Below are 19,757 nucleotides of genomic sequence, written 5' to 3' on the forward strand. Positions count from 1 at the left end.
ACAATGTTTTGCAAAAACCTTACTTCATGAACACTGTGTAGACGTTTCATCCTTTATAAAAACAAAGTATATTTCTTATCAGGAATTGCAGACTTTGTGGATTAATGCAAATTGCCTGTCTGCGTAGATCTGTAACTGTTTTCCCCTGAAGAAAAACCAACATCACAGAAATAGTAGAAAACAATTTTTTTTGCTCCATCCCTTTTTACTGTTGGTTTCAACACAAACTGAAGACACTTGGACATTCTTTAGAAGTATGGTCAGTCTTCATATCACATCTACTGTTTGGTCTCTGTTTCAATCTGAGTTTCCTGAGATTCTTCAGCTTCTGAAAGTTTTTCATCATCTAAAATTCAATATGACTGTTAGTCAAACATGCTTTGCTGTACTTACAGGCTGCATTGCAGAGCACTTAAATACTTTATGTTGATTGCCTTAAATATGTAGTTGATTGTCTCATTAAAATGCTGAAATCGAATTGAAACAAAATCCTTCAAAGTTTAAGGGTTTTGTGTGCAAAAGCTACTGCAGGGAACATGGGGTAAACCCTATAGCATCAATTCAGGCAAAAAGTACCAAATTTAATTCACATCCTTTCACTTTGCCTATTAATGGTTTATTTACTTCAAACTGAAGCTGTGCTGTCCACTGAACTGTTACTTCTTTCACAAAATCCTAGAACTGAAAGGTAATCTATACATTCGTATGTATTTTAGAGACCAATACTTAAGCAGTGTTAGCAGCATATAACAACATCCTTCTGCTAAAATGCACCTAGGATTAACAGTTCATTCTGCTTAAGTAGATCTAGACAGTCTTAGAGAATGAAAGTCTGCTCTTATAGCCACGTATGTATTTAATCAGGTCATGCTCAAGGGCTATACCAATGATTCCATCATTGAAAGACATGGCAAATACTCAGCAAATACTACTTAAAACAATACTATCCATATTAGAGAATGAAAAGTAAATGCTGATTTGAAAATATTAAATATTTGTATGACAAAAGATGAGTATGACTCAATTCCTGACTTTAGCTCTTGTGTATGCCAGTTTTAGTCCCTCCTCTATTACAGACTCACTGCCTGAGCAACTCATTTTGCTTTCCTGTATTCCAATTTCTCTTTAGCAAAGCCTCAAACAATACCACAATGGCAGTGACACATTCATAACCACCGAAACTGGAATTACACAAACAAGTTTGGAAGTATGCCCAAGAATACTTTCCTGTAAGAAATATTTTTTTCTGTTTAAAAACAGAAACAACCTCAAATTGTCATTCTCTGGCCCCACATTTTAAATAAATTTGTCTACAACAGACTAATATGAATTTAGTCAGGAAATGACACAGTGGCCAGTTGGTAGGAGAAAAAAATCTCTGAGCAGTCTCAGGCTCTGGGCTACCACTGGAAAAAACTTGCTGCTCATTCAAGAGGTCTCCAACCTCAGCTGCAAACATCTGGCCACTGCTGGAAGCTGTGAGTCCTTTTGATCTGCTGAAACCCACCCCAGTTATAGATAAAATGCCCAAGAACATCACTTACTCTCCAGGGTCTGCTGAAGTTCATGGATGGTGCTCAGGAGAACATGAAACTGCTTTCTTCTCAGTTCCAACTGGAATGATAAAAATATGTATTTTAGGAAACAGAGCACAGATAGCACATAGCAGATTCTCCATTCATTATGTTCCTAATAATTTATTATCTAACAATCTCTATGAAAAACCTACCTTATCTTCAACATTCTCTTTAATGTGAGAAAGATGTTGCAGTTCTTTTCCCAAAGCTTCCAGCTGCCTGGAAAGAAATTGTTGCAGTATTTTTAAAAGTTCTGTAAAGTTCTTGCAAAATAGATATGAAGAAAGTAAAGGAAAAAGAACCCTTAAATAAACAGCATAGCTAAAGCCTAACAAATGAAGTGACACAGGGGTAAGGCCACTTCATATAGATGTTAAATTACAGAAAACACAGTCTTCAAGTCAGGACGCTTAGTGATAGGACAAGAGGCGATGGGTTTAAACTTAAACAGGGGAAGTTCAGATTAGATATAAGGAAGAAGCTCTTTACTGTGAGGGTGGTGAGGCACTGGAATGGGTTGCTCAAAGAAGTGGTAAATGCTCTGTCCCTGGCAGTGTTCAAGGCCAGGTTGGGTGGAATCTTGGGTGACATGGTTTAGTGTGAGGTGTCCCTGCCCATGTCAGGGGGTTGGACCTGGATAATCTTAACATCCTTTCCTTTCCTGTGGTTCTATAACAGCTGTATACGGGGCATTTGGACTGTTAACAATTCAGTCCTGCTAGAAACATGGTATTTACAATACAATACAATGCATACAATGAAAGTTAAAAGTGGGTTACATTAAACACCCACAGCATTTTTATAGGTTTTGCTACTTCACAGATTTTTTTCATGTTGACATAAGAAGATTAAATAAAAACGCAGCATCAACTTGGAGAACATATCTGATAAACATACATACCCAACATACAAACACAGCAACCGACCACATACAGTCAAGTACATTATCTCTGACAATGGCCTAATCAGACAGAGTTACTGGGCAACATGTAGACTTTACAGAAAGCATATGTAGAATAATCCATGTTTTTGATGGAATTACATGTTATAACTTACGCCTTACCACACAGAATTTAACACTGTGATCCATATAAATACTCACTTCCTTCTCAAATGCCAGTTTTTAATTTAATTGCTTGCCTCTGGCATCAGGAGATAAAGGAAACATGCAACACCTGTAATCTCCATTATCATCCATATCCTTCTGAAGTATATTATCTTTCAACATCTTTTGGGATCTTCCTGCAAGCATTTCTGGTCTCACTTGGACCCATCACATCCAATCCTTTTTGAGGTAGGGCAAAGAGTAATAGGTATAATAATGTACACCAGCTTTCAAATGAGGACACAGCATCAACTCAAACTCAAATGTCCAGTTTGGTCCTTCTAATTTCCCTCTAATGCCTACCACAATTGATGCTTTGTCCAATGAGAACAACGTGTTTCTTTAAAGGTGAAGTGGATTGAAGATGTTCATCCCTGATCAGCAGAGACATGTAAGGCCCAGAAAGGAAATAAGGCTTTTTCTGAAGCACTGAGAACTCCTGCAACTAGTCTGGGCAGGGAACCACAGCAAGGCCTCTGGTCCTAAGAAACTCATGATGGTTGAGAAACAGATTTAGTTTAGTGCTACCTGAGGGGGTTGTCTTCTTTTGAGCCACTACGCTTGGTACCTTGAAGGGAATGCCTGGAAGAGGGCTGGGTGTGACATTATCCTTTCCTTTAATGGAAACAGACTAACAGTTTATAAGCTCATACAGTGGTTTTACTAGTTTCTAGTTTCTGAAAGGCTTCCATTTGGCCAAATGTTGCTGTTTACACCATGATGTCAGGTATAAGCAGACTGTGAGAAGACGTGCAATTTTTCTTCCAGTAACATTCAAGCTAGATCTGGAATTTGACTTTCCACTCCAGAGAATCTCTGCCTAGCCTTTTCATTTCTGTATTTCCTTTTCCAAGACTTGGTGTCTTGTCTTGGTCCTTTTAAGAGCTCTTCTGATACTGCATCTAATTACACTGTGGGCACTGCCATTTAGTAGTTCAGCTCCTGTTACTTCCTGAATTGGCTCTTGTGTATTACTTGTGACTAAGCTCATAACAGCTTTTCTTCCTTTGTGCTGTAGAACTAGTTGTCCAAGAAAGAGTCCCTTTATAAGCATAAAGTATTTTTCCAAACTTTGTTCTATTGTGTCATATAACCTGTAAAGGCTATAAATGTAACTCTTGTAATAAACCATGACATTTCTCCTCACAAAAGGTTTTATCCAGTTTTTTTTAGTGATTAAGAGTCCACAAGAAGTGTGACATTGTCAGTGAGGCTTCCTGAATTCTGATGTAAGGGTGATCCTTCTTGGTTAACAGTCTCATTTTCTGTATGCTTTCCTCAAACTGGAGAGAAAGGAAGCCTTCTAATTGAAGCACTGAATGAAAACTTATCTGATTCCTATATTTAGTCTATTCACTTGGGGAGGTCGGTTAAAGCTAAAATACCTAATGAACCAAGGTTCCTTTAAAAATGTTCTATTCTGTAACCAGGCCCTATTTCCCCATCTGTAAAATGAGGGATCATATTATATTATAGTTACAGTCTACGTTTTTGACTCCAGATATGAAGGACAAAGGGCATATGCTGTGGCTGCTCTTCCAGAGGACTACACTCATTTTTCTAACTGTAATACACTCTGGTAAGTAGATTATAAAGTTAAGTTCAAGAAAAGACAAAATACTCAATTTACTAGCTGTACCTTACCATCATTTCTAGCTTTGCTTAAGAAACTTATGCTTGGATGTGTTAAGACAAAATTAGAACAACCCCTCCAAACCTAAACCTGGCATCCTCCGAGAAGAAAGTATCACCGCTTAGGTATTTCAGCTCTTACTTGATTTATTGAAAACCCTCAATTCTGTAATGCTTTATGATGAAGCCTCACTTGATAAATGGCACATTCTGCCTAATGAAGTAAGTAGTCATGCCTCATAAGAACTGCCTGTAATAACTGAAGTTGTAATAAAATCAAGGCACACAAAAATGACACACAAGAAAGGAATGTGTGAAATACTGTCAGTGGCTTTATAGCTAGAAACATCCTATTTTTAGGGTAATAGAATAAAAAAAATCTTCCTTTTGCCATTAAAGACCATGGAATGTGAAAAGAGAGCCTCCCTCTGCAATTTCACTGGAAATAGGCAACAGGATAGGCAAAAGCTGTGCTTAAATGACAGCAGTAACATCCACGCTGCATCTGTAATCAGACTGAGAACAAACTCAAAGATGCAGTAAGTTCTGGAATGTTTCTGGGGCTCGAAGTTAAAATGATTATCTCCTCACAAATGACCCAAAAGCACAGATAGTAATCCAAATCCCACAGTGACACAAGCAACACTGTAAGTTACATGCAAGACTAGTTGGACAACAGGTAGGTCTAACCTGCATGCCAGGGCAGGTTATAGTGGTACACCATGCAGGCATTTATAACCGGGCATGCAGGAACAACTACTACAAGGAAAACAACAAAAACCCTAAAAGCTTTCTCCCTGCTTTCTCTTGTTGTATGTTATGGATTTAGGGTGTCTACCGATTCCTTCGCTGTCACACTTTACAGCACTTCCCTGCTATCTCACGTTTCAGAGTAGCCCATTCCTGGTAAACTAACGTTAGATGTCCATTCACCTCCGAGTTCGCTTGTTCACTTTAGCGATGGAAACATCTCAAATACAGAATGACCAGCAACATATCTGAGCCTATGCAGGAGGGAGATTAATGAAAGAAAGCTGATAAGGGCGCAATTTTAAAACAAACCCTAAGCTTTTCTTGTATCACAAGAAGTTACATAAAAGTGAGAAAAGGTTAAACTGAAACCAAGGAATGTCAACTATGGTTACTTCCAGCTTACTGGCTTATTATAATTTAACGTAGTCTCATACTTACTTCAGTGTTTCATGTCTGTCTGGATGGTGCTGTATGACTTTAGCCAATGCATCATATTCTGAAAGAAATTTAAATTGTTATCTAAATAATGCTTAAAGTATTGATTCAAGAACCAAAACTCAGGTACCACAGAATGGTGCAGATTTTTTGTCCTTCCTGAAAAACTATTTTAGTATTCTTCCAATTTGTAATAACACCTTACATATATAAAAAGTACCTGCAAGTATACATATATAAAAATGTATATCATTTATACCATAACATTTCATTACATCAAAAGAGATTTTAAATAAACTACAACTATGACTGTAGGCTATTATCTACCCACTCAAACTTACCCCGTACTAGTGATTAGTAAAGGATGTGGCCAGAAAACACCTTTAGGTAGCTCTGCATTGCTGCACACTTGGTAATTTGTATGACCAAAGCATTGGTTTTAGATACAGTCTAACGTATGTGTACAGAAAGTGGTGCTGATGTTACACACAGACTTTTTCTAAGAACTTTAAATGTTTAACATGCTGCCATGAGAAGCAACAGCATTTTTTTTTAAACTGTATTACACATTAAGAACAGTATTATAGTTACATGGGCAACTAACATAGCAGTTTCCCAATAGTAAGATAGTACATATGCCAACCACCTCATTCACATGGCAAGATCTGTGCTGCAGGCTAGTCAGAACATATCAGAAAGCAAACACTTTGGACCTGTGTTTGTGAAGATGTAAGATTTCTACATTCCTACAGGTTAAAGTTCTTTTAATTTCTAGTTGAGTCTAAAATTATCCACAAAATTGATCAGTTGTGTTTAAAACGTTTAATCTGTTATACTCCTAAACATTCTCATTTAGCATTTTGATCATGTCAATAAAAAACATAAATTATTTTCTTCCATTACTAAACTTTTGATAAAACTACTACAGGGAAATGCTTTAAGTTTCTATTGAAATTATCAGCATAAGAGTAGGGAAAAAATACAACCCTCATACCAGGTTCAGTGAGGATATAAACAGTGTTGCTGGGTGTGCAACTGGCACCACTGTCTCTGTGTATAGTCCTTTGCACTTCTTAAAATTGGGAATCTGTTTTCCAATACAATGTATTTGAAAAGCCAACCAAACACTGAAACTGCCCAGTGTATAAAATAAGGTACTGCTCCTTACCCTGGCGATTTTTTCGAATCCTTTTTGCTTGCAGGATTTGCTTTTTGCATTCAGAAATCTTCTCATGAGCTGCAGCTATGCTATTTTCTTAAAGGAATAAAGAAAGTACACAGAGTTATACTTACATCAAACAATACATGTAAACAAGTTATTCTGCTAAATCATACAGAGATATAGAGCTAATTGTGGCATGGTTGCCTGCCAGCTTTATCGTTTCAAAACTACACACATTTCAATAGGTTAAAAAACCTCTTTATTTGTATTGCAGCAAGATCAGTAGAGATCATGAGGATGATTAGGGGCTGAAGCATCTCTCACATGAGGACAGGCTGAGAAAATTGGAGCCGTTCAGCCTGAAGAAGAGAAACTGTGTGGAGACCTCATAGCACCCTCCCAGTACCTGGAAGGGGCCTACAAGGATGCTGGAGAAGGGACTATTCTCATCAGGGGCTGTAGTGATAGGAGAAGGGGTAATGGGTTTAAACTTATACAGGTGAGATTTAGATTAGATCTAAGGAAGAAGTTCTTTACTGTAAGGGTACTGAGGTGCTGGCACAGGGTGCCCAAAGAAGCTGTGGCTGCCCCATCCCTGGCAGTGTTCAAGGCCAGGTTGGGCACAGGGGCTTGGAGCAAGCTGCTCTAGTGGAAGGTGTCCCTGCCCATGGCAGGGGGTGGAACTGGATGAGCTTTAAGGCCCCTTCCAACCCAAACCATTCTGTGAATCTATGTATTTTATATACTGATAAGATGCTTACAGCATATGTATGAGTGCTCCCTATTAAGAAAAAAACCCTAAACCACTCATGTATCTATTACGCTCACAAAATGTTCATGAAAGAGCAACTGTCAAGCAGAAAATAGTTATATTTTCTCACTTTACCTATGTCCTTATAGATTTTTTCGTAGTTTTCCATTTCTCTCAGGTTCATATCGTACACCAGAAGAGTTTTTCCCATTGAAAATTCACACTGGGATAAAGTACTTAGCATTCGTTGGTACTGGGTGTATCTGAAAACCGACAAGATGTTTATTTGTATGTATTCATTATTCATTTATTAAATCTTTATTTTCATATTTATTAAGCTATTTATTCTTAAGCAGCATAAAAATCCCCCCCTACCTTTACAAAACAAGAAAACAAACCCTCATGTAGCAGAAGGGAAGTTAAATAACAATTATTAACCAAAGAAAATATTTAAACGAGTCAATGTTTATTTCTTTACAAGTTTAGGTAGAAACACTGCACCCATTAACAGCACCAGTCTGTCCTTATAGGTGTAAAGTGATTGTTACAGCAAGGAGCAGATTGATCAGGGGTTGTAAAGTTCCCAGCTTGGGCTGGCTCTGTGACCACCAGGATTAGTATTTTGATAGTGCACTGCTTCTCTGTACACACAATCATTATATCGAGCTCTTTGGGAATTTATATCCAGTGCTAGTAGGGATACACAGCAGAACAGCACATTATCACTCATCCCTTACCACTTTAGGCTGGTTTGAGGGTTTTTGGTGTTTAAACATAAAGGAGAGAACTACAGCAGCAGAATATCAGCAGCACTCCCTTCCCTGACAGAACAACTGCAGAACTGCCAACTAAGATATCCGAGGCACAATCCTGTTATAATAAAGAGCAGGGCTCCCAGATGCCAATCCTGAGGGCACTGGAGCAGTTCTGGCAGATTAGATGATACAGCCCTGCAGCCTTCAGTGATTTCTGACCTGGCTCAATTCTTCATCTACCACGGGGCTCGTTGTTTGCACTGGAAGCACCACAGAGCCACAGTGAACAGCACTTGTATACGTTTTAAAACTGATCTTTTCCTAACGGATCAAGCCCAGTTTTCTGCTGAAGCGCAAGCTAATCGGTTCCAAGGCTAAAACAAACAAACAGAATCAGAAAACAAATACCCTTCCTCTTGAGATCCAGAATTACACCACTTAATGAAACTCTTCACCAACAAATTGATCCGCCTGTCGTCACCAGCACCATCGCCATCGATCAGAAGTCGCTTGCGGATAACTTCATCTGAGGGGAAAGAAACCCTCGTTTAATACCTCACGCTATGGCAGCCGCATCCCCGAGCAGAGCGCGAGTTCCACCCCGGGCCCTCAGGGAACGATTCCCGGGCTAAACAGGGAGGGTCTGCTCAAGAGCAGGCGCCGCAGGGCCGGAGCGCGCGGCTGAGGGACCCGGGCGGAGAGGCCTGGGGGTGGGGGGCGCCCAAGGCCCGAACGTGCCCCGGCATGAGGGGCCCCGGAGCGGAGCTGCGGGGCCAGGGTCAGGATGGAGGCTAGCCTACGGGGTGAGAGGCCGGGGGTCGGGGGGCCGCGGGGAGAGGTCTGAGGGCAGGGACCCGGGAGCCGTTCCCGGGCGGGCGAGAAGCCGGAGCTGTGCGGCGGTAGCCGGTGGGCGAGAGACGAGGCGGGCCCGGCGCTGACGGGAGCGGAGCGGAGCGGGCCGGGGCCGAGGCCGAGGCCGGGGCCGGGGTCGGGACCGGGGCCGGGGCGCGGGGAGGGAGGGAGGAAGGAAGGAGTGGAGGGAGGTCTCACCGTCGGTCACGGCCCCCATGGCGGCGAGTGCCGGAGCCGGCGGGGCGGCGGCAGCAGCGAGTGAGGTCAGCTTCCCACAATGCAGCCGGCGAGAGCGGCGGCCATGGAGGGGGAGGCGGCGGCGGCGGCTGGGGCCTGAGCCGGCTGTCGGCAGACGCGCGGCCCGGCGGCGGCTGCCGCGGGGAGGGCCGGCGGGCGAGGCCTGAGCCCCGGGTGGTGAGGAGCGGCCCCGCCAGGTGAGGGGCCGACGGGGGAGGGAAGCGGCGGTCCCCGCGCCCGCAGCCAGGCTCCACCTCCCCGCCCCCTCCACCGCGCCCCCGGCCCCGCCGCCCCCCCGCCCGGGCCGCCCCGCCATGCCCCCAGCACATGCTCCCTCACCCTTCGACGCGCCGTGGCTGGGTGGCAGTCGGGCCGGGGTGCGCTTTCCGCCACTGTCCTGCCTCCCGGTGTCTTCCCGGGGCCGCCGTTACCATCGCCTTTGGCTGCCCCCTTCTCCCCTCAGAGGGCTCCTGCATGGCCTGGGGGCTGTGGTGATGGTGGGGATGGCATGGTGAAGCAAATGGATGGTGCTCCTGTGGTGCCCAGCACTGAGGTGATGGTCCCTGTGTCTTGAGTGCGCGGGAATAGCGGCCCCTTTGTGCCCGCTCTCTGGTAAGGGTGCGGAGGACATGCCCATGGCGCAGGCGTGAGGGAGCAGGTTGGCCTCTTCTGGGCTGCCCTTGGGCGCATCACTGAGGGAAGACAAGCAGCAGGGCCCATGGTGTAAAATACATCATTATTCTGGTATTTTCCTGGCAAGTTTTGCTCTCACCAGTGGATAAGAACAAAAGTTGTTTCTTCCAACCCTGAAAACCTAAGCTGGCACTGAAAAAAAGGCTAGAGGTGTCTGGAGAAAAGAGGTATTAAGTGTTACTCATACTAAGTGTTGAATTTTAGGCTTTTGGTCCACAGACTTTGACACTTGGGCAGTGCTAAAGTTGGCAATGTTACTGCAGTATATATCATGGTACATGAGATATACGTCCAGAGCCTGACACCCTCTTACTCCCTTTTCATTATGGTTTGTACACGACTTGTTCTGCTCAGCACTTCGCACTGACAGCTTTAGGGTGGTGGGGAAAATGAGGGTAAGAAAAGAACAAAGTGAATGTGTGCTGTGATCTGTGCTTCCCAGGTTTTAGAGCTGGGAGTGATTATGAGGTGCTTTTTTGTTCTGGATGGCAGTATATACGGATTTGTAGATTGTTCAAGCCAGTGCTTTGTTGTCAATAAGCAACTGGTGATGCTAACAAGCAACCCAATGCTATTGGGAGAGTGTTACAGAGAATGGTCATAAAAACTCTGCCTGAACTCTTGGGAATAAAGAGTTTCCAGCATAGAAAGCCTGGGTAAGTGATTTGTGTTCTTGAAATTCTTTATGTATTATTATGTGATTTGTGAGTGATATAATTTATGTGGAAACCTAACTATTCAGTTATACAAAGTTTGGGCTGAAGAACAGGTCATGAATTCATGAGCTTTGTAAGCACTATTTAAAATGCTCACTTTTATGAATTCTGAATTTACTGCCATTTAATATAGTTGGTTTGACAAAAACTTTTGGTTTTTGTAAGGCTTTGGTCACTGTGATCCAGCCCCAGTATTTTGCCAAAGAGTGACAAGAAGACTTAGCTGAACTTCTCTTTACAGCACGCTTTTTTGCTGCTTTTCCCTCTTCACCCACTGATTACCTCTTGGAAGTCTTAAGCATCTTGAAGCATCCAGTCCTAATGACTGGATTAAAAACTTACTGTTTTTCTTGCCTGTCTTTGAGCTCTTTCTGTTTTCTAAACCTTTTCCATTTCTACCACAGATAGACCTTGATCTGAACTGCAGACTATTGCAAGTGAAAATCCACAGTTGGTTATTTAATCATGTTAGAAGACTTCCGTGCTCTTTTCTATCATTTAATCCAATAGAATCTTTTCTCACTTTTTGTTCATCATTCCAGTGTTGATCAGATAGTGTTATTAAACCCTCAACAAAGATAGATAGTCCTCGAGTAATTAATATAGAATAAAGCAGAACATATGATTAGTTAATAATATCTAATGATTTTTTTTTTCCATTCTTGTCTTCATATGTGTTACTAATTACAAGAGTCTTACAAATTCTCTGTCCTGGCTCTGAAGTTCTTAAGAACAATTTTGAGAACAAAGTCATTATTTTTCTTTTCAAGACAGGGCTTTATAGCATTGTCAATGTTCATTAACTTCACTCCTTATTATTGGTAAATAAATCACCAAGAAACTATTGATGTAACAGCCCCTTCTCTTCTGTGCTCTATTTTGCCATTTTAAATATCCATGAGATATTTTTGCCCAGGAAGCCAGGTCCAGTTTGCTGGGTTTCTCTATGCACTTGAGTATTTGCTATGTATTTGGAGTCTTCTTTCCATTTGCTCCAAGTAGAGTTCCCCAGCTTATGAAACACACCTTGTTTCACGTGTGTGGAGTGTGTGTTGTGCTGGGCTGTATACTGGCATGTTTTTCCCATTAATTCAGTGTCATGTATAATGTGGATCTCTGGAGCAGGCTTGACCTACTCTTACTTATTTGTCCTTCACCAGTTCTTGTATTCTGTGCAGACTCAGACTTTTATATAATCCTTCAACTGCCTGGCAGAAATTCTGAGTAGCATTGAACCTTCTTAGGGCATCAGTATTGGAGAGTCATGCAGTAATGTCTTGCACAGGGTATAGCAAAGGCAGAGCTGTGCCAGCTCTTTAGGAGTAAAGTACCTGTGTGTGCAGGCTTACAACCAAGCTAAATGTGATGTCGTTTTCCCTCTTCCCTTGAATTCCTTTATGTGTGCCATATGGTAAGACCCTGAAGCAGCTTATACATAATAATTCGCTGCACACCTGTCCTTGTCAAAAGTGTTAAATGATCCTCTGTAACATTTCCAGGTGACTCTGGATATGGAAAGTATAAGCTAGGTAAGTTTAGTACTGCAAGATGTTACACGCATGTGGAACTGGCTCAGATTTTTCATTACTACCCTTTCTATTTTGCTGAAAAAAAAATGGCTTTTAAGTACACCTTTATATTGAGGAAATCTGTTACTGTTGGAGTTTTCTTTCCTAAAAAGTAAATAACCTATAGGAGTCAAAGTTTAAAGTGACTTTATACCTCCTCCCCTTCTCTTTAACTCTGTGTAGATGGGTTTTTTTCCAACTGTAGAAAAGTTAAAAGGGAAGAAGCTTTTTATAGTATTCCAGGCTCTAATGAGCCATGATTTTAGAGCTGAGAAAACAGCTTTAACTATTGATGAGGTGGATTTCAAATATTTTTCCTAAGTCTCCCTAATAATTTATGAGGTGGTTTTAGATTCCAGGTTTTCTTCGTGTTGAATAACTTCTAAATCAGACTGGTGTGTGGCACTAAATCTTACAGGGATCTAAGTATAGTAGGTCAAAAACTACAAGGTATTTTTATCCAGTCCAACCTATATTCTTGTCAGAAAGCCATACCAAATCTATTTAGCGAGACCTATCTTCTGTAAGCCTATGTTTAGTGTTTCTTTTTACCACCATCATTTATTTCTTTGATTGTATACCATGATTTTGGACAGGACCAAATCAAGCTGGTGTCACCCTGTTGTCCTTTTTTAAGTCATGTTGGAGTGTTGGGTTTTCTTTGCAGCCTTCTTTAGCCTCACTTACTGAAAACTAACATCAGTGTTTCAAGAGCTTGTCATCTTATCCTGTAAAAATTCTTAAGACACTTGTGGTCTGGTTCTGCAGATTTTAAAATGCTCACTTCTGGCAGATAAACTTGAAATATTTCAATTGAGTGAAAGGGACAAAAAAGCCATTGGGTTTCTATTTTACTTTTAGACACTCAGCCATGTGGTTCTTAGCCTTGTAAAAAGCTTTCCTAACATGGACCCTTGTGTTTCTGCAGAGCTAGCACATTTTCATAGAATTACAACATAACAAGAGGAGGGAGAGTGCAAATACTTGTTGTGACTGTAGTGACAAGAGCAATAATTTAAAAATGCAATATTTTATTATGGAACAGTAATCAATTTTTCTCTCTGCTGCCTGTGTTACCAAGACTGATTAAATGGACTGTTAATACCATATTTTAGAAAGCAGATAGTAATGGCACCACAAGTTGTGGGCTACAGGATTGTATTTGTTTCTTGTTTTTTGCTTTGTAACTGGAAGAAGCCTGTAAAATTCCAGCATTTTTCAAAGGAGCACTTTGTAAAATGCAAGTCCTGGAAATACTTTGTTTATTGGAAAGACATTTCATTACTACTTTTCTCATGAAGGGAGAAAAAAGCTTATCTTAGTCTTAAAAAATAGTGCTGCATGGACCTTTTAGATAATTCTTCCTAGGAGCTCTGTCTCTTGGTTAATCTCCATTTTAGAGGTGGCATTCTGATGTTGACCTTTTCCAGCTGCCTTCACAGGAATTATGCAACAGCTTTCTACATTTCATACCCGGATCCTACTGAATATTTATGAAGCTTGAAGATCAATTATTGTACATTTTGTTGCTAACTTACTAAAGCTTGTCAAACTCAAGGTGAAACTACAGGATACCGGAAATTTAGGTACTCAGTAGAGAAAACTGAGCTTACAGGTTGGTGGGATGTGCCCAGCAAATGGAAGCATGACTTGCATCTGTGTCCAGTGGTGCTTTAATTTAATCAGACATTTGAAGTGGCACACTGGGTTATGATAGATATTGCCAGTGGCTTGGTAGGTTTCCACTTGGTAAGAAAGTCAAGGTGTTTTAGCAGGTATCTCATGAAACTGATGCAAGACAGATTAGATGGTCAGATAGTTCTTCTAAGATGGTTAACACCATAGGCTTCAGCTGCCTGTGCAGTGCCTTGGAGATCCCACACAGTGTCTGTATGCTAGGATTGAAAATGACTGTCAGGTAATTTTAGTCTGTGTTTTTGTGTGTTTTGTGAGGAAGCAGCTGTTTATCCTTTCGGAATGATTTTTGGCAGCATTAGGCAGTTATCTAGTAGCCTCCTAGTTTGTTGGCAGGATGTTTTCAATGTGGCTTTATTTTATTTTTCTAATGAAAAAAAAAGAGCATGTTTTTCTTTTTCCATCCCCAATACTTCCATTTATGGGTTTGGAGCATTTACATTGTGCCTTAAAGATCATCAGTGGTGTGCCAGAGTTTTCAGAGGAAGAGGTGGATGTTGAATGAGGTTTGAACATTGACTAAGAAGAAGAATTTGTCTGTGTTGGCATCAGGCCAGATGGTAAATGTTTGTAGTTAACTGTGGCTCCAAACACTGGATGAACAATAAGAGAGTTGTGAATATCATATCTACTTGTATCGTGTTTAAATAAATAGCTGTTAGTGCTACTGAGGAAACTTTGCGCACAGATTACAAGGGAAAACAGGCATTTCCTCCTTTGGAAAGCAGCTCCTGCTCGACTTCAGAGTGGTGTTTTCTGAATCACGTGGCCAGATGCTTTGCCTCGGCTAAGAAAGCTGAATCAGAGCTATTGCGCAGCCTCTCAGTCAGCTTTTCAAAGTTTAATGCAAGTTGGTTGGTTCAATTTGTTTTGTTCTATTATTTTTGTTAAAAAGCAATCCAAATCCATAAAAGAAAATGTGGAAATCTCACAAGGCTTTGAGCTTGACTGTGTCTTGGAGAGATGTTGTAAGAAACACTTCTATCTCAGCAGATAAAGGAAGAAAATATCAGTTCTATATCTATAAACTCATTTCTCATTTTAGATTTGGTTTATATTTTGCTTTGGGTTATTTTGTGGTTTATTTTTGTTTCATAGAGTAACTGTCAGTGAGTAGTGTTTAAGCATGGATACCGTTTACATTTCCAACAAAACATGGTACGCTGAAGCATGTTCTCATCCACTTATTCATGAGTGAGTTACAAGCCTGAGCAGTGAAATAGCAGTAACTGGAGGCATGGTCACCTGCTTTGAGATGCCTGCTCAGGTTTAGGTTTTAGTATGTCATATGTTGAATGAAAACAGTGAACTTCGTTTCTGACTGTTATGAGAAGGTAACTTGTCTTTTCCAGAAGAGACTCACAGATTCAGGTTGTGGCATTTCCTTACCTTTCTTAAGCTGATTGTACCAAAGGGAAGGCTGAAGCCACTGGGGTCATGTTTCCAGGAAGGTGGAGGGGGGCAAATGCTTTAGTATTAGCTGATGTTTCATTAGAATTATACCTACCAGAGCAGCTTGAGGGAGATGATGAATCTGCACGTTTTCTATGCAGTAGCCAAAGTAGGAATGTGCTTAAATCCTGCCTCTATCCAGGGCTAAGCACCTTTCTCTAGGGAGCATTTTGGATTCACGCTCTTTTGAAATTAGGATCATAAGCCCTTTCTTTCAAAAAGGGAGCAAAGGTCAGTCTTTGCTTTCAAAACCCAGGAGGTGGCAATGGTTCTGGTTCCCCTTTCATCATTAGCAGAGCTGTTATCCGCTACACTGCTCACCACATGTGTAGGAGACTTTAACCCAGCTATCCTCCTTCCTGAGGGGATTAATGCCCATAATTCTTTCCATCAGAGTAAATTTTGTAATCACCAAGCTGTTGATTAGTGTGAGGTAGTGTTGCTGTCAGAAAGACAAGCTGAACACCACAGCATAGCCCAACACAGGAGGTGTTAGATGACTGGGGACTAAGGTGTTTACGGAAATAATCCATAAAAGAAAACTAGAAGTGCAAAAGAACATAAAGGATAATTTTTGCATTGCAGATCAGATTCTGTTCAAAGATGTACAAGTGTCTTCCTGGTGACTTCCAAATTATATTTGCAAGCAGGGATAGAATTTGGACTTGAAAAGTATAGGGAAACAAACGAAAAATAGTGGAATAAAATAATCTGCTTCATGAACTGTTTCGGTGAGTTGCAAAATGTAAATAGAAAAATTAATGTCAAACAGTGGGAAAAAGAGAAATTTAACACAAAATATGTTATCTATAAAGTGAGTGTATATACCTATTTAGGTGTACGTGTACATTTTCAGTTGAGGTACGAAAGTGGTTACGTGTGCCGAAAATATTCTTTGAAAACCACCAGAAGTTCTTTTTGGATGTCTGTGTTTTGCCTTTATTTTAATATAAATTTAAATACTGATTATACAGGGAGAGAATTGAACTAATAAAGGAGGCAAGGCAGATAAATTGGATTTTATAATTGACATGAATAAAGATTGGCTTGTGAGAGATGAGAGTAAAACAAAGCCATGCTAATAATAACTACAAGTGTGCACCTGTGATTTTGTGGTTCGTTATATTTTCACTTTAGTTCCATTCCAGTGTCACTTTGGCAGTTACGGGTTGGGGTTTTGGTGGGTTTCTTTCATTTTTGAGATCTGCTTGTGGTTTTTGGTGTGTGTGTCAAGTTAGGATGGTGCTGAACAGTATCCTGAAATAAAATTGTGTGCAAGTATATTAAAATAAAACAGATGAGATTTCTTTTTCCTTTATGTCATGAATTTGAAATTTGATTTTCAAAGTGCGCACTTAAGCTGCAGCCACTTTGCCCAGGTTTGGAATAGAAGGATATTTACAGTCAGGTTTTCTGATAAAGCTTTTCTTTCCTGCTGTTATGTGAAAGTCTTTCACGGGCAGGAGCAACTGACTGTAACTGTAGTTTATGTCGTCAAACAAATGGAAGGAAATAGCTCAGGAGTTTCTGTTTTCACATGTTTATGTTAAAGAAGCCCATCCTGGTCTGCAAGCTCCTAAAGGGATTTTGAACTTTACTAGTCTTCTCCAGTGTTGGCATAGACCTGTAATATGGTAATAATACAGGTAATCAGTTTCCTAATGACTGGATTGTTCTTATCAAGTCTTTATTTGTAATTGCCTTTCTACAGAGTCCGTTCCCCATCATGTCTTTCTAAGACTGACCTACTAAATTTAGCACAGAGTTACAGCTCTTAAGAGATCCATTTTGCAACCTACATTTTCTTCTCTTTCTGCTATGATCAGTGAGTGTAATTGCTGTTCTGTGTCTTTTTTTATGGTGGTGGTTCTCTTTGTTACTTTTTTGTGGCAATGGATGCTATAAGAACATGTTGCTCCCTTGAAGAGGCCTCTTAAAGTTACTCCAACAGTATAGTTGTCTTTAAATAAGGAGTTGTTCTCTGCTTTCTTCTGTGCCTGTGGTGTCTTTTAAGCAGCTGCAGTACTGTCATTTCTTGGGGAGAAGTAGGTAGCAGGTAGCTCTAGCACAAGACAGCTTCTAGTAGGTATGGGTACGGTACAGGACTGTTGTTGTCATTGAGAAATATATTACAGTAATTCCCATCAAAATGTGCATTTATTTTGACAAAACTATAGAAATAGGAAATATTACCTTAACTATGTGTCACTGTGCTTAAAGAAGAATGATTTCTGCTAATCCAGTTGTCAGCAGGGCCCAGACTTTTTTAGCCTGCATTATCCTTTCTTTCAGAAAGGAGGGAAGAGTCACTGGAAATTCCATGATCTCTTTTGCCAAAAATCATCTGATGTCAAGTGAAAGATCTTCCCAGGCAAGTGTCTTCATCAAGAGGCGTGCTGAGGCTGTGATACAGTTGTGTCTGTTGTTACCAGAGTTTAAAGCTCAAGAGTAAAACTTGCTTTAGAAATACAAATCGAAAATAGGAAATGTAACTATTAAGAGTTTATGGTGACATTTTGTTCTCAGTTTCGTAGCATGTTTCTCAGCAAACAGGCTGAAACACAGGATTTACTTGAAAAGCAGTGTGGTGCTATGTTAACAGTTTCCCCACACGTACAACTGGAGTGTTTATAACAAAATGCAATTACAGCGTCCAGAGAAAAGCAGGGAGACATGTGCCGAGTTATAACTAGCTTAAAGAAATAACTTATTTCCCAAATATTTCTTTAAGCTAGTTATAACTTTATAGGATGGGAGGGTTTTGAGTTTTTTTGAATGGGCTTGACATTTCTTTCATACCTCACATCTTTACCACTACCATGGTCCGTGTGAGGCGGTGTGCTCTGACTGTAGGTGGCAGTCACTGGTAGGCAAAGGGAAGAACCGGTCTGCGTTGCTGGGCTTGGACCCTGCAGGTCTCTGCACCGGATGGCTTCTCTTGCTGGAATTTGAATTGTGTTGGACAGCAATAAAAGTATCACCTCAGCTTCTCTCCCTTCCCTGCTGCAACAGAGATACTGCGAAGACAAAAACAAATGGTGAAGTATAAGGGAACTGAGAAAATGTTGCACTGAAACATTTACAAGAGAGCTTCAGTAATGCTGAGGATAGTGAAGAGATTTCTTTTATATCAGCAAGACTCTTGTTCTAGATTAACAGAGCTAAATTTGTTTATAATGGATAAAATAGCAGTTTTCCACTAAATTTTGTTTCAAAGAGTAAAACAGATTGACCAAGGTGCAGCCAGGGATAGTAGGAGTGAAGGAATGTGTGACTGTAATCTCATTTAATCAAGTGAGGATTTCCTCACAGACTCATGGGCATGTGTTGTTGGAGAAATAGTTCTCGTTTAGCTTAAGACCTTGTATCTTCCCCCACCCCATTTCCCCCATTGTCCCTTTGCAGTGTCCAGCCTCCCTTAATTTCCAGACTCCATCCCATCGCTTTACAGGTAATTCCTTCATACTTGTTCATCATCTGGCTCTTGACTCTCCACTCTGTCTCTTCTCTTTAAAGCTGGATGAGCTTGAAGTGTTTTCTCTCCCTGTCCTTGTACAGGTGCTGTTTGCCTTCCTAACTCACCCCTATTGAGCAGTTTGATGTAATATTGCAGATAGAAAAGGCAGCAGTGCTCAAGCATATGAACAACAGTTTCTCAGCACTTGCCGTTTTAGGATTATTTCACTTAATCAGATTAATACTGCTTGATAAGAAAGCTATTGTTGTAATAAATGCAGTTAAACCCCAGGAATGAATCTATACATAAGATTTTATTGATGTCTGCTTTTATTGATCTGTGGTTTGCAACGACATGGTTGCAAACGCAGTGTCAAGTTACAGTCTTGTTTACATGTGTGCAAATCCCAAGAAACTCTTTGGAAAGTGCTGGAGTCATTCTGGATTTCCAGAGGGATACGTAAGATCAAGTTTTTGCCTTCAGTTTCAATGAAAAGGATTTGTACTGTGTATTGTATTAACTACCAATATCAGTAAAGGGACTGTGATCCTGTAAGTGCTTTGCAGATACTCTGCAGGATATTTTTTGCACTAAAAGATTAAGTGAAAATCAGAAGATCTTAATTTTTGCTTAATACAATCCTAGCAACAAGCTTTTCATTTCTTAATGTACTAGTTTAACTGTGAAAAACTACAGATGTTTGAAAGGAAAGGTGCTTTAGTTGCAGAAGAAAAAAAAAAACAACCAAAGATTTAATTAGGTCTTTAATTTTTATGTGTTTATAATGAAAAATACCATTGGCTTTTTATGCCAGTTCTACAGTTCACTGTCAAGTGCATTGCCGGAGCCAGTTTGAGAAGTGCAGACTATCGGTTGTGAAGGAAAGCAGTAATTTAACACAGCTTTCAGTGTGAAGC

At 40.5% G+C, this 19,757-nt stretch overlaps 1 protein-coding gene across 2 annotated transcripts; it reads right to left on the bottom strand.

The window, feature by feature from the left end:
- Positions 1–200: 200 nt before the first annotated feature.
- On the bottom strand, positions 201–9,417 carry THOC7 (THO complex subunit 7). 2 transcript variants are annotated; one of them, XM_061354278.1, is made up of 8 exons: positions 9,221–9,417; positions 8,579–8,696; positions 7,551–7,678; positions 6,671–6,757; positions 5,506–5,563; positions 1,730–1,796; positions 1,545–1,614; positions 201–346 (listed from the first exon to the last, which is right to left on the bottom strand). In XM_061354278.1, exons 1-8 carry the CDS (start codon positions 9,237–9,239, stop codon positions 279–281), a joined length of 615 nt encoding a protein of 204 aa, XP_061210262.1. In that variant the 5' UTR covers positions 9,240–9,417; the 3' UTR covers positions 201–278. The 2 variants fall into 2 exon arrangements, with proteins under 2 accessions (XP_061210262.1, XP_061210263.1); XM_061354279.1 differs by lacking the exon at positions 9,221–9,417 and adding an exon at positions 8,971–8,992.
- Positions 9,418–19,757: the final 10,340 nt, after the last annotated feature.

The sequence above is a fragment of the Neopsephotus bourkii genome, unplaced genomic scaffold, assembly GCF_033783945.1.
Source record: "Neopsephotus bourkii isolate Nb327-2 ecotype Australia unplaced genomic scaffold, CSIRO-AGI_Nbou_v1 NB_719, whole genome shotgun sequence".
Lineage (NCBI taxonomy): Eukaryota > Metazoa > Chordata > Aves > Psittaciformes > Psittacidae > Neopsephotus > Neopsephotus bourkii.

Coding starts and splice junctions, on each gene's coding strand:
- THOC7 (XM_061354278.1), bottom strand. Junction 6,758..7,550: donor AAAAATCTATAAGGACATAG/GTAAAGTGAGAA, acceptor TATTCCTTTAAG/AAAATAGCATAGCTGCAGCT. Junction 5,564..6,670: donor GATTCGAAAAAATCGCCAGG/GTAAGGAGCAGT, acceptor AATTTCTTTCAG/AATATGATGCATTGGCTAAA.